General features: G+C 43.4%; 1 protein-coding gene across 1 annotated transcript in view; it reads left to right on the top strand.

The window, feature by feature from the left end:
- adgrl2b.1 (adhesion G protein-coupled receptor L2b, tandem duplicate 1) overlaps positions 1–21,260 on the top strand; it is an 80,927-nt gene that overhangs the window by 38,796 nt on the left and 20,871 nt on the right. The window contains exons 4-8 of the mRNA XM_084546051.1: positions 602–711; positions 4,342–5,142; positions 12,782–13,081; positions 14,981–15,081; positions 16,644–16,829. Coding sequence (XP_084402177.1) covers positions 602–711; positions 4,342–5,142; positions 12,782–13,081; positions 14,981–15,081; positions 16,644–16,829 — 1,498 coding nt within the window. The remainder of the gene's footprint in view (positions 1–601; positions 712–4,341; positions 5,143–12,781; positions 13,082–14,980; positions 15,082–16,643; positions 16,830–21,260) is intronic.

Below are 21,260 nucleotides of genomic sequence, written 5' to 3'. Positions count from 1 at the left end.
CTCAGTGCTCTGCTGCCCCCCACCCCCCCATCCCCCTCCTCCTCTCCTCCTGTACTTGAACTTTTTTAGCACCCAGAAACATCTGCAAACACACAATTTGCAAGTCACACATCGGGCTTTTAATTCGCAGAGGGACACCATTTCATACTGGAACCCCGCAAATAACCTCTCAGAGAAGTGACACAGTCATGTCTTGTTTGTCGCGCACATGCGGAGGAGACGCTCTGTTTCATTAGAGGCCACCCATTCCGGTCCAGCACATGTCATCGCCACCTGTCGCGTGTGTTTTAATAAATGTCCTCTCTTTCAATAGCGGTGTGAAGACACTAATTTCTAACATGCCTTTAGCTGCTCTCTCGCCATCTCATTCATAGCATCCCATTCATCTACCCGTCCGTAATGTTTTCATTCCTCTCTTTGTCCGCCAAGGTTTAAACTAGTGTGCGTATGTGACAGCCCTGCCTGGGATTTCATCAGTTTTCATGTGTAGCCGTAACTGTGAACTTTTCCCTCCCTCTTTGTGTTATTAATGTTATCTTTGCGGCGTACTCTTGCTGTGGGTAGTCATGATGAAATCTCTGGTTAATCTTTTTCTTTCTAGGTGCAACAACCGTACGCAGTGTGTGGTTGTCACTGGCTCTGATGTCTTTCCTGATCCATGCCCTGGCACCTACAAGTACTTAGAGGTCCAGTATGAGTGTGTTCCCTATAGTAAGTATCGCCACCCACCTCTCATACTGAAAATCTTGTTGTGTGTTATTCATGCGGCCGCAGTCTCTCTCTCTCTCTCTTCATTTGCAAACGTCTCGCAGTTTGTCTTGCAGATGAAACTTCAGCTATTTGGATCCAGAGCGTTACATTAATAATAATAATGAGTTATGTGGAAATATAATGCGTTTCAGTCATTTAAAGGTTCGGTTCACTCCAATTATGAGAAAAACATATTTTCGCAATTACTTCTAATGGATTCCAGCTATGCATACATATATATATATATATTTGCCCTATTTAAAGATCCATCTTGAGGGTTGGCTTCTGATAGCAGGCTTTGGCTGTGGTTCCCAGCTGATAAAATACATGCATTAATTAAGCACCAAAGTATTTATCCATTCTCGCTCTTATTTAGTTATTTAGAAAGCATTTGGGTATCATCCTTTCAAATATTAGTCCACCCTTCATGTCAGTGTTGCCGTTTAAAATGTAAAACATCCCTGCTTTGGCTAATTAATGTTAAAACAGCAAAATTACCCTTTTTTTGCCCGCATAATGTAACTTCTGCAACTTCCACATCCGCAGGGTGGAAACTTCCCCAAACTAATCATTCATATGTTTTGAAGCTGCAGTGAAAGTCAATTGGCTATAAAAACTAAAAACCGAATTGATTATTGTAGTTGAGGTTAGGTGATTTACACCAGTGTTTTTCAGTTTTAGTCGTACTGACAAAAAGAAAAGCAAATTCTACAAAAAGTTCCTAAGCAGATGTGATTCTGGGTTTATTTCCCGCTATATGGCTCTGTCTGTCTCCAGCCCTATCTGAGACGTATGCCCCGGTGGCAGAAAATTGTGGTTGCCGGTTTGTGGTGGCTCACGACATTGGAAGAGAGAAAAAAAAAAGAAATCCAATTTAAAGTATTTCAATTGCGAAATCTTTTTTTTTTATTTTTTTTTTTTACAAACACTGTGTTGCTGTTTCTCTGGATAATCCACGGACCTCGCTGTGAGCAGTTTTCTTTGGAAGTACTCTCTGCTAAACAAATAGCCCCTATAAAGTGTTTTTTTTTTCTTTTCTTCCAAACTACATCTCTTGTATTTGGGTGGTTTCTGGAAAATAGAGGTAAAACGCCACCAGACATCACTAGGGAAAGTATGTTTTATTCAAATTTTGTTGGATTAATTAACTTCTCAGCAAATAATTGGTTTTACATTAGTACACTGCATTAACTAATATCCAGTGGAAACACATTAAAGAGTTTTATGTTTTTTTTTTTAGTGGCATCTTTTCTCCGATTAACTATGTTCCCGTGCTCCTCCTCTCCCGTCTTCCATTGTGAGAACGCTTTAATTAAATGTACTGTAGAGCTGGTTAAGTCCTGCGCTATTTTAAACTGTCACTGCTGTCTGATTTAGGCTAATCTACCTTAAAAGGGTGTTTTAGAATAGTTTATGAAGGCGGCTCTCGGCTTCATCCCTGCCTGTGAAAGCACTTAGTATTTAAATTGATGAAATGTAAACATTTTCAGAAATACTCACCTTTTTTTCTTCTTCTTCTTCTTCTAAACAGACCTCCCTTTCACCCTGTCCTGCCCCCCCCCACCTCCACTCCCTCCTGACTAACCTCTTTGCTCTCTCTCTTCTTTTTTTTTTTAACTTACAATCCTTCACATATTGTCTGCAGCCTCCTCCCCACCCTCTCCGCCGCGGCGTTCGCAGCTTCGGCGGCCCTCTAAAGAAACTCCATATCAGGCCGACTGCTCATCAGTCATCTCATGTGCTGTTGCTCTCTTTGGCTCATTTAAGAGTTTGGTCTGTAACACTAGTACCGTGTCATGTTTTACGTGTGTGGGCGAGCAAGTCTCGGCGTCGAGTTTTGATTTGTGTTTGTAAAGTTTGAGCAAATTCCACACTTGGTCAATACATGCCAGGAATAATTCCTGCGCCGTTTCTCTAAGAATGTTATCCGTCTAAATATGACGAGGACTTTGAGATTTTTTTTTTTCCCATCTCCTGCCACTTAGGGGAAGCATTTGTTTTTTTTAAGAGGGATTTATATTGCTTTTACAGTGGCCAGTGTGTTTTATTGTTGGCAGATAGAGACGGTAAGAATGAAAAGTTTAATGCGCTGGAAAGCATGGCACATAGCTCGTCTCTAGTCATAACTTGTCTGTTTTTATATCCCAGGATGAGAAGCCGTTATACTAACAAACTATTTTTCCCCCCCTCCAGCTCTTCCTCCCCAAGCTACCCTGCAGTTCATCTCATGGTCACACCCTTCAACTAATTCGTCTCTTTGTACCTGGTAGTTGACTCATGATAACCTTTCTCTCCCTTTTGCACTCTTTTTTGCTTTCTTTTCCAATGCCTGAAATAGAAGTGGAGCAAAAAGGTAAATGAGTGGTCTGGTCCTTCCCTCCCCCTCCTTCGGCTCCTTGTTCTGTGGTGTTGAGTACAGCTCCCCTCACGTCTCCCCCCCCTCCCCCCTCCTGATTGCCTCTCCTGTCAAATGCTAAACCCATAGGAGGATTGTTTGCAACCCATGGAGTCCAAATGATTTTTCAGAGCAGAATTTCAAATGACATCCACGGTCATCAGGCGTAGCATTTCCCTCGCAATGCGAAAGAAAACACCAACTGTTGGGTGTTGATTTGTTCCAGGGACTCTTGCTTAGCACCGTGTTAACCCTCGAAGAATGACTAGTTGTGTGTATATATATATATTCTTATTTGGCTCAGTCTTAGTTTGCTTGGCCCAACTTCTGCTGCACCCATAGCACGTGATGTGAAATAGCAGTGATGGCTGAGTGAGATTGGCACAGACTGGAGGAAAAAAAAAAAAAGAAGTTTGAAAAGAAAACAAGTATTCACTGTGTTCCCTTTTTCATCCAGAACCAATTAATATAAAACCGTCTAAATGGGAACCTTGCCGTGGCCTCCCTCACCCATCAGTGGTTACTCTTGTCCTTTGCCACAGAAAGTAGTCAAAGCCCTTTACCACTGTTGTCTGATCTATTCCCCAACCTTCACTTTCATTTTACCTCTGCTTTGCTGCCGCACCACCGCCATCGACAACCTTGTTGTTCACTCTTATCACAAGATGTGAAGTCTGTTCCCTTATCATTTTGGTTTATGACCTCAGTCATGTGTGAATGCATGTGCAGTGTGTCCATATACCCAGATGTGGCATTTGACATCAGAGACAGGCTGGTATTTGAAATAAACAAACAAACAAACAAACAATCACAAAACACTGTGACCTCTACTTCTTTCATTCCCCGTGTCTTTCATTTGCAGGAGTTTTTACCTTTTTTTTCCACGTTTTATTCAGTTTTGTCCTTGGTTGGATGTAGCAGCAGACCCTTGAGATGCAAGTTCTCTTGACCTCGCATTTCTCATTCTGAATAATCACCATGAAACATACATTGCTTTTCTTTTTCCCCCCCGCCTATTCGTTAGCGGTAGTACAAAAGCACTAGTCGAAAGTTTCCTCCAAATTCACAGCCCCTGAACTTTTTGTCCTGCACTTGAGTCATACAGCAGCGAGAATGATGCCTGTGACATGATTTGTGTGTGCTTTTAATATTGTGCCTTATGTTTTATTTTGTTTCACTCTCTTCTCTGTCACTAGTCTTCATTTGTCCCGGGACTCTGAAGGGTGTCGGGGACGCCACCTTCCTGTTCGAGGCCGAGCAGCAAGCGGGGTCGTGGTGCAAAGACCCGCTGCAGGCCGGGGACAAAGTCTTCTTCATGCCCTGGACGCCATACCGCACGGACACCCTCATCGAGTATGCCTCCCTGGAGGACTTCAAAAACGGTCGCCAGACGACCACCTATAAACTGCCTCACCGTGTCGACGGGACGGGCTTTGTAGCTTATGACGGTGCTATCTTCTTTAACAAGGAACGCACGCGCAACATTGTCAAGTTTGACCTGCGCACACGCATCAAAAGCGGCGAGGCTATTGTTAATAATGCCAACTACCATGACACCTCACCTTACCGCTGGGGTGGCAAGACGGACATTGACCTCGCCGTAGATGAGAGGGGCCTGTGGGTAATTTATGCCACGGAGCAGAACAATGGGCGCATAGTGGTGAGCCAGCTCAACCCGTACACGCTGCGCTTCGAGGCCACCTGGGAAACGGCGTATGACAAGCGCTCCGCCTCCAACGCCTTTATGGTGTGCGGCGTGTTGCACGTAGTGCGCTCGACCTATGAAGAGAACGAGAGCGAGGCCAGCCGGAGCCAAATCGATTACATCTACAACACCAAGCTGAGTCAGGGCGAGTACACTGACATCCTCTTCCCCAACCAGTACCAGTACATCACCGCTGTGGATTACAACCCCAGGGACAACCAGCTGTACGTGTGGAATAACTTTTACATCCTGCGCTACGACCTGGATTTCGGGCCACCGGATCCTGCTGAAGGTGAGAGCTGCTCCTTTTTTTTTTTTTTTTTTTTTTCCTTCTGTCTGTAGTTCGCTGTCTGTGTGTAATTCTTCCATTGTTTGGCTGCAGCGTGGGATGTCACAGATGGCTGCCTCTTAATTTTGGATGCAGTTCAGGTGCGATGAAGAAAAGAGGGTTGTGTTAGGCTTGGGGAAAGGGCTCATTTGCAGACAGAAATTACAGATTCACCTTGGAATGAGGGATAGCTCCCGGCGGGATCGCTCCGCCGCAAAAATCTGCTTCTTTATTACCATGAGGCAAGCTGAGGCACTCACTCCAGCTGAAGCTTGGACCCTATCAAATTCTTTAATCTCAGACCTTATCCAAAACCATTATGAACACTGCCCTCTTGAACTTCTCTCTAATGCTGGGAATATGTTTGAGGAGTATTGTGCGCAGTATGGCAGAGGTTATCCTCCCCTCCTTACCTCAGGATCTCAAGTTGCCATGGTTACCTCATCAACTCTGCTGAAGCCATTTTCTTGTAACAGATCAGGAGATAATCGCCATCCTGTTGTGGGATAATATTTTTAAAACCACCAAGCTGAAGTGTGCGTGTGAGATATAAACCACATGGTGGATCAGGCAAGACGAAGGGCTGGAAAGAGAGATCAATTACAGTGAAGAATCTTGTCAGGCGTCAAGGAGGGGGGGGCTTAAATTAATCTGTGAAGTGCCGAGAGGCGACATACGTGTCATCAGACAGGGACCTTACATCAAGCTGATAATGGGTTTAATTACCTGACTGCAGCCCCCTTATCCCGTAGAGCCCGGCTAAGTCTCCTGTATGAAGTGGGGGAAGCAAGAATCTTGACCCGCCTCAACAATATGTTAGAGGCTCAGGTTGCCCTCCGAGCGCCGGTCCAGATTTGGTTATGATTTTTTAACTTCTGGATATTCGGGAGGGGTTGCCAGTGGAGGGGAAATCTGATTCTTGACCTGAGCTGTTGAAGGGGGAGGTTGGCGCTGATGTCTCAATGGAGCCTGTGTGCTCCTGAACTCTGGCCTCTTGTCAACACGTCTGTTTGTTTTCCCGCTGTTCCCTGGAATCTCCTCGGCCCGATAACCCGACACCGGAGGCGGCCTCCAAGTTTGCCTGTTTTGCTGAACAACCAAATCCTCAATTAAGCGTATGTTGGACTAGATATGAAAAATACTCAAACTTTAATGAGTTCTCCAAGCATGCAAACTGCCTGCTCAACTCTTCCTGATGTATGTAAATGTAATTAACAACTGAATTATCATAATTGCCCTCCTTGTCTCAAAAGAGTCTCAGGGAGAGGAGGAAAGTGGCCATCACAGAGCATTTTCAATGAGGGGTTTAATGTGCTCTCTCAGCTACTGTAATGGCTCGGTAAACATAAATGCCACATAGGCTTGGTGTTGCCACTTGCTGCAGGAACAGTTCACTTAATCAAGAACCCCAACAGAACATAGCAGTTGATTTCACTCATTACTCCAAGCACCACTTTCCTGCCACTGTTCTGTTAACAATCAGAAACTCGTCTTTGGAGCAGAACTTGTCACTCTGGATCATTAAGTGTGTTATATGAGAAACATTTTGAAAAGTTGCGAGCTCGAGAAGGAGGGAGGAGGTGTCTCGCGTCGCCAAGGCCAGCTGCAGCACACCGGGCGACGTGAATAGCACTTGAAAATAATTGGCTCTTGTTTATTAGGTTTTTTTTCAGATCTACACCTTTAACTTCTTTACTGTGTAGCTATTAGGATTTATTGCTGCCCATGATATGCCGTTGAATTAAACAACCCATTCTGCAGGGTAATCTAATGGTGCTGAAATAATGTCTCTCTCTCTGTCTCTCTCTCTCTCTGAAGCTGAGGGGCACTTGAGGCGTAAACGAAATTAATTGTGCCCATTAAGATTCATCGACCACAGAGTGAAGTTACCTCGAATCCAATGTATCTCTCTCCTTTTTCAGGGCCGCTGTAAGACAATGAGCGTCTGCGTCCTTTTCTGTCAGAAGCCTCAACCTTGAGGTTGTAATGCTCATGCTAGAGAGGTGCTGAGACGCCGGCAGGATTAGGGGTTTAATTTAAGGAGTTTAAGCAAAGTGATCAAAGCTGAAAATAATTGTACTCAGCAACGCGTCTGTATTTCTTTTACCTCGCGTCGAGTGTTTGTAGCTCTGCAGGTTTCGCAATTCCGGCCCCGGTTGAAGTGATTAGCCCGAGATCATTCCCCGCATCGATCCTTCTGCTTATTGTTCCGAACAATTCACACAGATTTAGAGAAAACGTCCATGCTCTGCTAATGCGTTGTGAACACAAAACAGGTGTGGTCAATACCTCAGACAGCCCATCCCCTCGGAGGTCTCTCTAATAGAGGCGTATGCCAATAAAAGGCACGTCTAAGTACCCGTGGTTTCAAAACTTACAGGGACACCGGTAATGTATTCTCTGTGATGTGCAAAGACATTAACTGATTTCAGTCCGAGGAATAAACGAAAAAAGAAAAAGAAAATAGAAAAGCGACCAGAACCAGAAGAGCCGGTAATTGCAGAGAGCATTTGAAACTAACAAGGAGAGAAAGGAGAAAATTAATTTGTCTTTGAGGTAGCATTGATTTGAGGCCTTAAAGACGAGAGGCATAAAATTAATGGCTTTGTCCGAAAGGCTCAGTAGGAGTGAGCAGACGCGGGTATACTGTTCCAAAATAATTATTTGTATCTTACATGCCGCGCAGATCTCTCATCACAAAGTTGTTGTCTTTTTTTCCCCTCACTCCTCTAATCAGCCATTTTGTGGCTAAGCCCAGCTGTGCACCTCGCTGCTGTTATATCCCCGCACGCCGCCTCCAGGTGAGCCTTCAAGAAGGAGGACATTTATAGATGTATTATGCTCTAAGCGCGTGTTCCACCATCTGAAGCATGATGTTTGGCAACAGAAATAGAGGCTGAAGCAAAGGAGTCAGGGGATTTGGAAGAGCTCTAATTGTTCAGCTTGCTGGATTATGGCAGCAAACTGTTTAAGTGGACCTTATACATAGGTGTGTATGACAGATAGTTTTGCTCCGAGTTTATTTCTGTCTGCACATATATCTTGCCGCCTGCGTGCATGTGTCTGCTTCACGAGCCGCTTTGGCATCTTCTTGTGACTCACCCTGTCTCGTTGCGACTGGGCCGCGGTGCGTCTGCTGCTCGGCAGTATTTAGTTTCAGGCCTCATAAATTACCCCACACAGACACAGGATACGCCGGGCAGAGCTTTTTCTGTCTACCACCCTTTAACAAACGCGTGTCAATAACGCGGCCGGCCGTGCGACAATATCATAACAACTAGCGGGAATAATGGCGCGCTCTTTTGCATGGGATTAGGCCGTTCGCACGGGCTGTCTTGCGGTTCTCTACCTTCCACGCAGGCTCCTGTCAAGCAAGCTCGAATCAAGCAGAACAGCATGAGCGCATATCAACAGCCTAATGTAAAATTCATGTCTTGTGGGATTTGTTTCTCTGTCATTAATTACCGGCACTGTCTCTAGGTAAAGAGGCAAAAGACCAACTGTAGCTTCAACACAGTTCTAAAGAGAGGCTTGTTATTGAGACGAGCCAGACCAAACCACACGAGGGCCCACATGGGGATATATGAGGACCCACGCACACACACACACAGAGTCACACCTTGTCATTTGTGCTAAGCTAAGCTAACCAGCTGCTGTCTGTAGGCATGTAATTACTCCACCATGCAGTGTATTTACTGTGCTTCCTTCTCGGATGTGGTTGAGGAGCGATATGGAGACAATAGGACATTCGCTCAACATTTCATATGCTAATGCAAGGACGCGTTTTAACCAATGATGACGAGTTCCCCTTCAGCTGTATGGCTCTATTTGTTAGTGTACAGCGAGGATTAGCCGTGTAATTGATTCCGCCTCAGAAATTGAAACCAATTAAAACAGCTTGATTTGACTGCAAGCTGTCATTGCGCTTCCCTTTCTACAGAATATCAAGCAGCTTATGATGCATTTATTCTGATGTGCGTGTGGACAGGTATATGTTGTTGTTTAAAAATGCTCTTTTTATGCGTTCATGTAAGCTCTAACAGCGAAGACTAACAGAAGATCTGATCATCGGAATTCACTTTAATATAAATTTTTTTCACGGATGCTTTAACGACTCTGGGGGGCTGTAAAGTGATGAAACCAGTCCTGCTCCATCTCCACTGTCCTGATTGATGACCCTGCATAATGATTTCCCTTCCTTTTAGCCCTGTTTTAATTTACACACTCTGTTTTGACACTGGTCACAGTCATTTTTCAAGTGTCCAATCTCAAACTCTTCCATTATTTACAAGAGGTATTATTCACCATATGGCAACAGTATGCCTTTGGTGTCAAATTCCACATAAAGAGTGACTTCACTGCCTCTTGAGAGAAATGGTAGCTAATTGGTGCAGCCCTCTCTTGGTTGAGTGCTATCAGAGGACACGGGGCTCTTACTGGAGGGGAATTGGCTCTCCGCAATCAAAAGAAAATTGTAGCGCGCATGGTGGAGGGACATCAAAATAGCCCGACAGACGCATTGTTATCAGACGAGCGCGTTGCTTTATGCAGTATTGAATTGATATTTTGTATATTTTATGTCATTCGCAATCCCAATCTGATATGAAGCCCGGGGCATGTCGAATATAAACATCTACCAAGACGCTATCTTGTCTTTGATTAAAGAAATCACCCAGTTCACATCTGAGTGCCCCTGGTAATTAAAGCGGTATGATTCCATGATTGTGTCTGAACAAGCGAGACAATGACCTGGTATCTAATAGCACGAATAAATATTTGGGAATGCCAGTCTGGTTGGAGTTCTCAAAAATATTTTTTTTTCCTGCCGCAAACCCAGACCATTAATTTTTATTTCACACTATAATCATGTTTTTAGACATTTTATTTTTTATTTGTTTTGGATAAAACAAGACATCTGGAGACCATCTTAGGCTGAGAGACTTTTTTTTATATATATATATTTTAACATTTAATCAGTAAAGTTATTAACACATGAATCAAAAGTAAAACGAATTGTTAGTTCTCGCCCTTCATATTAAAAACAGCATGTGCCCGTGTTCTTTGACTCAAGTAATAAAGGTAAATGACGAGTCTAATAATCAGTTAGTTGATCAACAGAAATATTCATGACTAAGTGAGCAGCGATCATCTTAAAAAAAAACACGTTGAAGTTGTATTTACTCAGCTGATGTGCCGCTGTAGGCCCATGTAGGGGCGGTTTGAATGCATTTGATTGACTGTGACCAAACAAACCGCCATCTGTCTTCAAAATCTGATTTGGCAGGAAAGTATGTGACATCACTTTTTCCAGCTAAGACCCACCCGCTTCAAACCAGCGAGGAATGTGAAGGAAAAAAGCTATTGAAGAGTTTCAGAGAACAGCGCGTTAACTAAAAACACATTGGCATTTTCTGGGAATTGTAAAGTCTCTTTTAGTTTTGCAAAAATCCTCCAAAAACAAAATTTCAATCCACCTATTAATTTTGACAAATTTTTTTAACCTTCTGTTTTAATGAAATTAAATTTTTTGACTTGAGTCAATCTGCATTCATCAACAGGAGCAATGTGGATCTTTGTTTATCAGTCATGAAAATAATCACCACCTCCATATCTAACAATTAAGCGTTTTTTCCTCGTTACCTTCGCATTCTCAATTTCCGCACGTCTCCGTCTACCTTGAGTGCGCAGCATAGCTTTCAAGGAGACAACCAAACAAACAAAACGCTCCTCGGCACACACTGATAATTTGTGCTATAATGTGCGACGTGGGTGCTTTAGGCTCACGGTTTCAGGGGCGGGTTAATCGGGTTGATGCAAGCACATTGGTACGTGCAGATTCATATCAGGGCTTATATCAGCCTGTGGAAAAGCAGAAGTTAGCTCAGGTATGGAGAGGTTTAATATTCTCAAACCCAATTACACTTGCCCTTGTATTGCATTATAAGCGCATATTGAATCAACCAAGTCAGCCTATGAATCATCTCACTTTTCTTGAGTCAATAAAAAATCTTCGCCCGCATTACATAATATATTTGGAAAAACTTCTTTCTTTCTTTTTAAATGTATTGTTGTTATATTACAGTGTCAGAGTTGCTCAGGATTAAAGTTATCTTTTGTAAAACTGACTTCAGTGCTCCTCATATATTGTCCAACTGACAAGACTCAGTTCTCACTGTCTTGGGTTGCTTTGGTAACTTTTTTTACTTCCTTATTGTTAGTCTAATTCTAAACACCTTCATGGCTGTTTGCGGTAACCAAAGGCCTCATTATACTCGGTAATGCAACCGTCGACTGTTACTTGTGCAACCGTGCTGGCCAGGCCAACTTGTTAATGTGTGGGTGACAAACACACAATGACTACTAGGTAATTAGCCAGGGCCTCATGTCAGGAGAAAAGGTCATTATGTGAAACGTCACAAATTAGCTGCACTGTAGTTTTTCTTTTTTTTCTCTTTTCTTTTTTTTTTTGTGGTGAGCCTTGCAGGGCCGCAGTTTCCTCCCTGCAGTATCTTCCTGACCACATCTCCACATATCAGCTTTGTAATAAGCTCAAATATTTTACTGGAAGGAAAAAGCAAAGTTGTCCCTGACCGTCTGATGAGTGTGAAACATGAAATGTGGGCTTTGTCACCGTTTTCTCACAGGAAATGGAGATAGGTGTCTGATGATGGAGTGTCAGATAGCATGATATTGCATTTTCCCAGAAGCACCCAGGGAACCTGAAGACAACGCGGTAGTTACTTTCGCAACAGCAGACCTCATTGTCGGAAGCTGCTTTTATCCCAAAATACAATCAGGTGGTTGTATGTATGATCACTCATGCAGGAGACAAGTAGCCTAGTATACCCATGTAGACATGTGCATACACAAAAACACACACTGTGTTTTTCTTTTTATTCATATTGGCTATTCATACTGTATAAAATTTATAGATTTCCCATTTCGACTCTCATTTCCTAGTTATCTCCAGGCTCTCCACCGCAGATATCCTTCAGTGTGCACGCAGTGATTTTAAGCAGGCACACACCTGAGTAATGGAGCAAACACAAGCGCACTTGCACGCGTGCGTGTACACAGTCACACATAGATTTGCTTCGCAGGGTAGGCATGGACTGAATACAGTGGCATCGCATTATTGCTGATGTATGGTTTTTGCTCGGAGCGATGCAGTTCTCCTTCCACACACCAGCTTTATCAAAGTGAGAGAGATGAAAGGGGGGGGGGGGGAGTAAAATGCAGACAGGCTTTGTCTTCATTGTTGACATTTAATCAGCCCAAGGTACAGACTCTGCTGGGAAGAAATCACAGCTATGTCAAAGGATGCCCCAACGCCATTGCTTGTCTGATTTGTGGGCTTAAGTAAACTAAAAATAGCCAGAGATGGATCGTGTCACGTTGGCGGGTTTGTCCTGAACGGGAGTTACGAGCGAAACATGCACAATGCTTTTATTTTCAGGAATTATGGGCAGCAGTAACTCCAGCAATACAGACGAGCCACGGGACTCAAACAGTTGCAGATCCCCCGCTGCTAGACTCAACAGGAGTTCAAGGCGAGAACATTTATGACTCCAGCTCTAACAGCTTCATTATTCTCTCACTCTAGTGCCAACCACAGAGGATTTCTCCGTGTCGTCATCCATACCGAAGACCACGGCCGCTTTCACCACAACGGCTGCGCCCATGGCGAAAGTGCCAGCTGACACGACGGTCGCAGGAGCGGATCCAAGAGATGGAAGAGACCCGTTTGAGGACAGTCGCGGGTCAAGTACAGCTGAGCCCACCGTCCCGGAGCTGCCTCCAACACCCAGGCGTTTCTGTGAGGCGACCAGACGGAGAGCCATCGACTGGCCCCAGACCCACACCGGTACCACTGTGGAGAGGCCCTGCCCCAAAGGGACCAGAGGTACACCAAGTTCTTCACACCTACTTTTGTATAACGTGTAACTCTTATCTATAAATTTCTTATTCCGTAGTATAGAAATATTTGTAAATTGTGCATTTTTTTTTGTACTGACAGTCTGCGGGACACCAGTCACTGCTGAAAAAAGCCCTGGCGTTTAAATATTCAAAAGAAAAGTTTTAAATGCTGCTTCAACTGCCACCACTCTCAATTCTGTGTCATGTTCAGCTAAGCTGTCATCAGAGAGAGGAAACAGTGGGATGCTAAGCTAATTAGCTTAAAAATCCATGTGCTAGCGCTTCTAAAGGCCTGTGGGGGAAATGTTCTTGTTTCGTTTAATCCGTGTACACACAGAAATGTTCTGTTTCTTACGTGTTCATTTGTGAGATTCAGAGGCGCAAGTAGCCCCAGTTTTAAGCTAGCTGTTTCCAGCAGCTTCCAGTTTAGCAACGTTTAAGCTACGCTAAGATAACTCTCTTAGATTTAGGTTTGATTTTACACTACAGACGTGAAAGCGGTATTGATTTTTTCTCGTCTAACTTCCAGAAAAAAACAATTTCTTTAAAAGCTTAATTAAATTTATGTCACAGCAACAGCATTTTGAATAACTTAGCCTGCAGCTAGAAACACCTGAAAAGTAGTGATTTCAGTTTTACAATATGATAATTAAATGAAATTATGCCACAAAGTACAACCTCAAAAATTGCCATGGGATGTGAATTAACTTTTCTCTGGCAAAGACTGCATATTTTCCAACTTATCAAAAGTACTCTTTATTTACCAATTGTTAGCGTATGACTTTTTTTTCTGTTAAAACTATTCATTGTGAATTTTGATTAGTCCTTCTTCGGTTGGGAGATAATGGGAAACAGTGATGGTGTTTTTTTTGTTTTTTTGTTCTCTTTATATAAGTAACAAAACAAATCTTAAAATGACATTATTGACATAAAAATAACCAGAAACAAATCTCACCTAACAAGCATGTTAAATACCCCCTATTTGCACTTATTTGGGTATTCCAATCTTTTTTCAATGTTCTGTAGCATTTCAACTAACGGGCATGTTTAATTTTTTTAATACAATTTCATAATGTACATTGTCCCTGTGTGCTTATAGGCTAATTTAAAAACCCATTACTTTTCAGACAAAATTGCACATAGCGAAAAAAATAAAATAAATACAGTTGGCTGCTCTAACTGGGCACAGGAGAAACTAATGCAGATGATGGACAGTATGTGGAAACATATAAAACAGAAGCTCTGCATTCAGACAGTGCTTTCACAGTTACTTATCGGAGTTCAAATCTCTAGTGGAAGTGGAGGAAGTCAGCATTTGAAACACTGATCGGCGTTATGTGAGTTCAGCTGACAGTGATACCGCTGCAGTAATCTGGCAGAAGTTACCTTAACACCCCATCACAGACACTGACAGAGCTGTCAAAATACAAGGCAGGGCTATTGGAGACCGGGAGCCAGGGAGAGTTGAAAACGTTGAAAAGATAAAGAGCCATTGTGTGTTGTTGCTGTTGTCAGTGAAGCAGCGTGTTATTTGGAGCAATCATGTGTTTTATTTGCCTAGTAAGACAGAGCATGTAATATGTTTAAAGTTGTGAAATGTGTTTACAAGCAGTAACAAATCACTGTTATTTTTCTTGGCAGTTTTGTCCATGCTATTTAGGAACCCGATAGCCTTTTAGTATTCCTTCTACACTTTTTTTTTTTTGTACATGAAGAGTCTGCAAAGCTTTCAGGGTTTAACATTGTTTGAAAATCTTTGTTCCTGCTCAACAATTCGTTTCCTGCAGCAGAGAGCCTGTATGAATGAAAGATCAGCAGGAGAAACTGTATCTGAGCAAGGTTTTGGCTTCCCTCCAACTGCTGTGTTTATTCTGTGGTACTGCAGGCGTCGCCTCTTTCCTCTGCACTGTGGCAGGGACCTGGTGCTCCAAAGGGCCAGACCTCAGCAACTGCACTTCCCACTGGGTGACTCAAGTGGCACAAAAGGTAAGAGGAGAATATGTCGGTTACAAAACATAGCGGCAAACAAGGCGCGCAAAGTGGCTAAAATTCAACATCTTGTGGCAATTTCTGACCTTGTTTGGTTTCTTTTCTGTATTTCAGAAGAGAACTGGTCAAGTGTGCTTATCATGAAAATACTTTTCAAGGGTAGCTGAAATAACGTGCGGTAGCAGAATAAAAACAGCTATCTAAAGCATCAGGAGCAAATGCCAGAAAATGCAGTCTGTGGGTGAGAATCAAAGAACAAGAACTTCTTTCTTCAGTGTTTTTTTTTTTTTACGCTTTGATGCCATGCAGGTAGAAATCTAACGTAGATGTACAGATAATCGTTTCAGTAGGTTGGATGCACAATAATGCAACACGAAACACGCCGCATTCAAAGGCAGAAACCGTTGTTTCTCTCGACTGGAAAAAAAACACAGAGTGCAGCAGGTTCAGGCAGGGGTTTCTGGCTGCAGTCGGAAAGCGTTTTCGGGAAATGTAGAAGTTTCTAAGCGAACGGTGTGTCCTAATTCCATACCGCACTACTGACTTTAAGCAGGTTTTGAACATATTCCGTTTTCACGCTAGCAACGCTCCCTAAAGGCATTCAGAGGACAAAAATTCAAACCAAAAAAAAAAAAAAAAACATGATTCAATTTTTTGGGGGAACATCTTTATTCTGCGTTCATGAAATATGAATGGGTAGAAGGTAAAAACTTTACATTATTCCAGTTTAGGGTGGAATTATCCTCAGACAGGAACAGTTGCTATCTTTGCTGAGACATATTGTGGGATAAACAGAAGCCTTAGTAAGCCTTAATTATTTTAGTTTTTGCATATTTGCTCATTAAAAAGCAAAACCGAGATATGAGCTGGACGTAATTGGATGTCCCGACTTTGGAAGTTCTGATGTGAGATATTATTTCGATATAATTGCCGGTGATGGTGGTTCTGCAGCCATTATGCAGCTGACTGCTTCTCGCGGTTCTTTTGACTAAATGGAGGATATTGCAGCCCAGCCAAGACATTTCTGATATCTCTGAATTACACCTTGGAGACTGAGCGGTTCAAGGACTGAATGACACGAATGTTTTTCCTGCTCGTAATTTCAGTCCACATGATATGCATTAGCTTTCTCTTTGTGAAGTTTAATTGGCGGTGGCATTTCAGAGTCGCATTTTGATTGATGTCTGCTCATGTACTGCTTCGTTTCCTCTTAGTACATAATGGATTGATTTCTTGTACACTAAAAGGATCGCACTGTGAAGATTAATATATAGCGAGTGTATAATATGTGAATGTGATATGACAGTGTTCACTTCTCAGTGAAGGTAGGTTTGGGTGCACCAAGAAAAAGAAGCAAAATAACTGTTGCATTACACACAGCATAGTTTACAGGATTACATTTGGTCTAAATACAAATGCCTCTTCCTCCTGAACGGACCATATTGCATTAAGTCTCTCAGGGGTATGTGAGATGCATTATTTCAGGATCACGTTGAGCTCAAGCCTGCCTCCCTGACACTTCACTGACACGTCCCCGTTTTCCCTGTTGCCATTTTTAGATCCGAAGTGGTGAAAACGCTGCTAATTTAGCCAACGAGCTGGCGCGACACACACAGGGCCCAGTGTTTGCCGGAGACGTCAGCTCCTCGGTGCGCCTGATGGAGCAGCTCGTGGACATCCTCGATGCTCAGCTACAGGAGCTCAGGCCCAGCGAGAAGGACTCAGCTGGACGCAGCTTCAACAAGGTGGTGTGAAAATCCTGTCTGGCCTTTTGCAACCTCTCATTAAACTTTGGCCCGCTCTTGCCCCAACTCGGTGTCAGCATGACTCAAGACATTCATTAGCAGGACACCTACCGACACATGGAAACACAAACCGGACTGCGCACTCTCTCTTACATACACACACATTCATAGACACACTAAGGTCTCAGGTGAGGGGGCTACAGAGGCAGGTCTGGCCCTGAGGGGAAGCTCATTCCTTTACAGCTCCTTAGTAATTACCGGCTTTGGAAACACAGGCTCACCTGGCAGTTCCACCTTAAAGGAGCTAATGGCCATGAGCTACCCACCAACACAAAGAATAACTCTTCGTCGCTGACAAGTGTGGAAGTCCTCACTCCTGGAGCTTCCGCAGTTACTCGGTGAGAAAAGAGTAGGCCCGAGATATACCTTCACCTCTCAGCTTCTCGCAAGTCCCATGGAGAGATGAGTGACAGTTTGAAAAATTGCATTGTTATTCAGACATTGGAGACAGCAGTCGCTCTGTAAACACGGTGATTTCCACCCGTAGTTGTTGCCCTCATGTTCAGACAAACTAAACTGCTATTACGCATTTGAAGATAGGAGCTAACAGGTTTCTTGTTGCAGCACCGATAGGGTTGCAGTGTTAGGAGCATCGCAACAACAACTCCATGACACTTTAAACTTCCTGAAAATCTCTCTTGCTGCTTTCCGGTGATTTAAACTCTCTGCAGCGATATACAGGTTCGCTCCCGCGCTGTGTTCCGCGTTGTTACAGCTACACACATGCAGCCACAGCCAAACGCCACCGAGGTGAAACAGAGTGCAGTTAGATACTACTTCCAGCCTGATATTGAGTTACTCTTCGAGCGGGCTACTTCAAGTTGTGAATTTAATTATTGAATTATCCTTCCGCTGATGTTGTCGCACTTCTGCAGCGGCAGTGCTTTCCTCGTCCGCGTACTTTGCCCTAAACATCTGCACCCGAAAAACCTATAAACGTGGCCAAGAGATCTTAAGTTAAATCAGAGAATCAGGTTTTTCTAATCTCCTCCGCTGATTATGGAAACTGGCTTTCCTGAAATCAAGTTACTGCACACAAGTCAAACAAGTTTCAGAAGTCTGCCGGCTGTTTTCTATTGGATTAAGTAGATATAAGTAGTAGCGAGTAGTTGCCTGCACAAGAGAAGAATGTCATACATCTGAACATCCGAAACGTGGGGCACGTGGAGAATCCCACCATTTGTATCCTCAGCCTTAGAAATGAACAAGTAGCAGTCTTGCTTGGTTTCCTGTGCATGCTTTCTTGAGGTATTTATAATGTGGACTTTGTAATCTGGGCACAGTGATCATTGTATCTCTTTGTTTCCCATTACGTGTGAGCGCTACAATATGTGATTTTCTCTGGCCTGACTCAATTAGGAGGAGACGGCGACTCATTTAATGCCAGGACTCTAACAAAGGGGTTTAAAAAGCACAACTACTATATTATTTTCTCCATGACTTGCAATACAAATGACCTCATCCTGCATGGTTTATCTTCCCTGTGTATTTTAAAGCATTACTAATGGAGAGCATCAGAATCTGGCCTCAGCATTTTTTATCTCCACGCTGGTGCGCATTTCCCATCCCACTATTATGTGATCCATATTCATATTTGAAATTGTCCCCCCCCCCCCCCTTCCGCCCCAGAAGCATTTAGAGCTGTCGCATTATTTTAAGGTTGTAGTTCTTTCTCTTCTTTTCATTAACTCTGTAACTGATGGTAAGTGCCATGATTTAATGCTGTCTTCTTACTACTTCTTTCTGCATTCTTGTTTCTTGTGCCTTATCCTCTTGTTGTGTGGAAAAGCTTCAAAAAAGAGAGAAGACATGCAGAGCGTACATGAAGGTATAACTGCCAGGCTTTCCACAACGCTTTTTTCTTTTTTTCTCACCCCAATCCCTGATGTCTGACTAGCAGCATGCAGCACTGCCTGTCTTTATGTCTTTGATTGTCTTGTTACAGTGTGTGCCCAGTGACCTGCTTGTACAAAATATGTCCACTTCCTCATCTGACACTGCTGTCTGTTCTCCTGTCACTCTCTCCATCTGCGGATCCCGGCATCGGAATCGCGCCATTTTTGTCCTCCTCTCCCTTCGCTGTGACTCTTGTACATCTTTCGTTTATTTCCCTCTCTCCTCCTTTTTCTTCCTCCTCCACTTGTTCTCTCTCCATCGCTCTCGTCGGCTCTTTATAAGTTGTGTGAATAATTGCCTTCCCACGGTCGTAATTGCACCTCCCTGTCAGCCAGAAGTGTGATCAAAGTGGCAGTGTGCTCAATTTTCGCTTGCTTACATTGTACAATTTCTGCATTCCCTTGTCCCCGTAGCAAAAGAGGAAGAAGAAGAAAAAGAAGAACAAACAAAAAACCAACTCCTCTCACATTGCAGTTGTGTTTTAACTGTGGGATTAATTTCTGAGTTTATTATATGTTTGGGTCCCAGTCAGATTTTTCAATCGCTCACCCAGACGTTTTACTTTGACTGCGGGGAAGTTTATTTCCTCGGGTAGGTTCTGCTGAAAGAGAAGAGCAAGGCGTAAACACACGGGAGACCATGCCTTGCGTGGCATAAAACAAATGATCAGATTTGAGTATTTCTCAGTGCCTCACGGGGGTTTCTTTTTTACTGTGGCGTCTCATTTTACTGCTGCGGCACGCTAAGTCACTCTGTTGGTCCACAGATTTAATCCAGATTATTATCTGCGAGATGGATTGGTATATCCATGGTGATCCCTTAACCTTTCATCTGGCACAGAAGTCCGACACCAAGGGCCTCTTCTTGGGCAAAATCACCTTCTGTATTTGTACACAGATTGTTTTCATTTTGGCAAATTTCCCTATTAATGATATGATTAGCTATCAATAGTTTCTGTTGGTGTATCCACTGATGTGCAGGCAGCTATCATAATGAAGAAAAGCTGAATATTTAGAACATTCTCTTTGATCAATTATTCCTACGTTGGTGTTTGTTAGCACAGTGTATCTAAAAATAGTTTCACACTTGTGCATTAACAATTGACAGAGCTTTGTCCTGTATTGTACCAGTAGGACGCCAAGGATTTTACAGTGCCTTAATTTCCCCCCGCGAGTTCTGAGCATTAAAAAATAATGACATTACCATTAGCTTAATGCTAAACAAAGATGGTGAACATTACACACGTTAACCAGCATGTTAGCCTTGTCACTGTAAGCATGTGAGCGCACCGCTGTGCCTGCAGCCGCCTCACAAAGCCGCTAACATGGCCGCTAGCTGTGATTTTGTCAGCGTTTGTCATTTATTGCTCTTAAAGTCAGAGCAGCTTGAATGTTCAACGTCCTGCTCACTGAGCTCTCGCCATTTCGGTACGTTTCCGTGGCTATAGCGAGCCACAGGGGCTCCCCTGCTAGCACCCCTGTGATTTGTAAATTGACCTCCATCCAGGCGAAAATTAAAGCGAATTCAATCAGACGACAGATTCCTTCTGTGTTACACAAATTAGAGACAGACGATTCTTTCCCCCTTTTGGATTTCATGGATCCTTTGAGGATGGCTTACCGGGGGGCGGGGGAAGACCATTTAGTGTCCGTCTGGCTGTAATGGCTCCAACCCTGTAATCGCCCGTTCTCTCTCTCTCTCTCTTTCTCGCCTGCTCTTTCACACACATGCACACGCACACACTTAACTCCTGTCATAGTCCCAGCACACAGGCTTCCAGTTGCCTCCAAGGTCAGGGCCACAGAGATTGATTTTTGTGCTTGGACCCGAGATATAAAGACACGCTGAGAGCTCTGTGCCTGGATGCAGTCATCATAGCTGTGGTTAACATGAGCTCTGTGGTTAAATGTTGTGGTTAATCATATATTGGTGCAGACTTTGGTTGATCCCCTTTCTTGCTATTTCAGGCAAACGGATAATCCTGTCTGTGGTCAATTAGTGTTTTGGATAATCACAGCTCTGACTAATTGGTACAGTGAGCAAGGGCTTGTTGTGGCTAATTACCGTTATTGTGGCGGGTCTTGCTGCGGTTAATGGCACCTATGGTTAAATTGTCACTCTGATTTATCACACCAAGGGCTGCTCTAGATCTTTGTCTGTTTTTGACGGGATTTCACAAAGTTGGTGATGTTGTTCCTCCATAGTGCCACGCAGAAGTCATGAACCCAGCCCGCTGGGGTCAAAGGAAACTCTTGTTTTATCAACATATGATCCTTGTGTGGGTTTTGTGGAATGTTTAGCTTACTTACTGCTTATCAGAAACCAGGAAATGAAAGGATTGCCATTGAAAACAAGCAGAAATTTTCCGCCGCTTGGACTCAGACTGCTACTCAGGACATGGATTTCACGATAATGCCCCCTTTTCCTCCAGGAAAATGGTATTCAAGCCATTATGGGGAGATCCTGTTATGGAAA

This window comes from Chelon labrosus (genome assembly GCF_963514085.1).
Source record: "Chelon labrosus genome assembly, chromosome: 6".
Classification (NCBI taxonomy): Eukaryota; Metazoa; Chordata; class Actinopteri; order Mugiliformes; family Mugilidae; genus Chelon; species Chelon labrosus.
The sequence above is the reverse complement of the archived record's forward strand: the minus strand, read 5'-3'. Positions and strand labels throughout refer to the sequence as shown.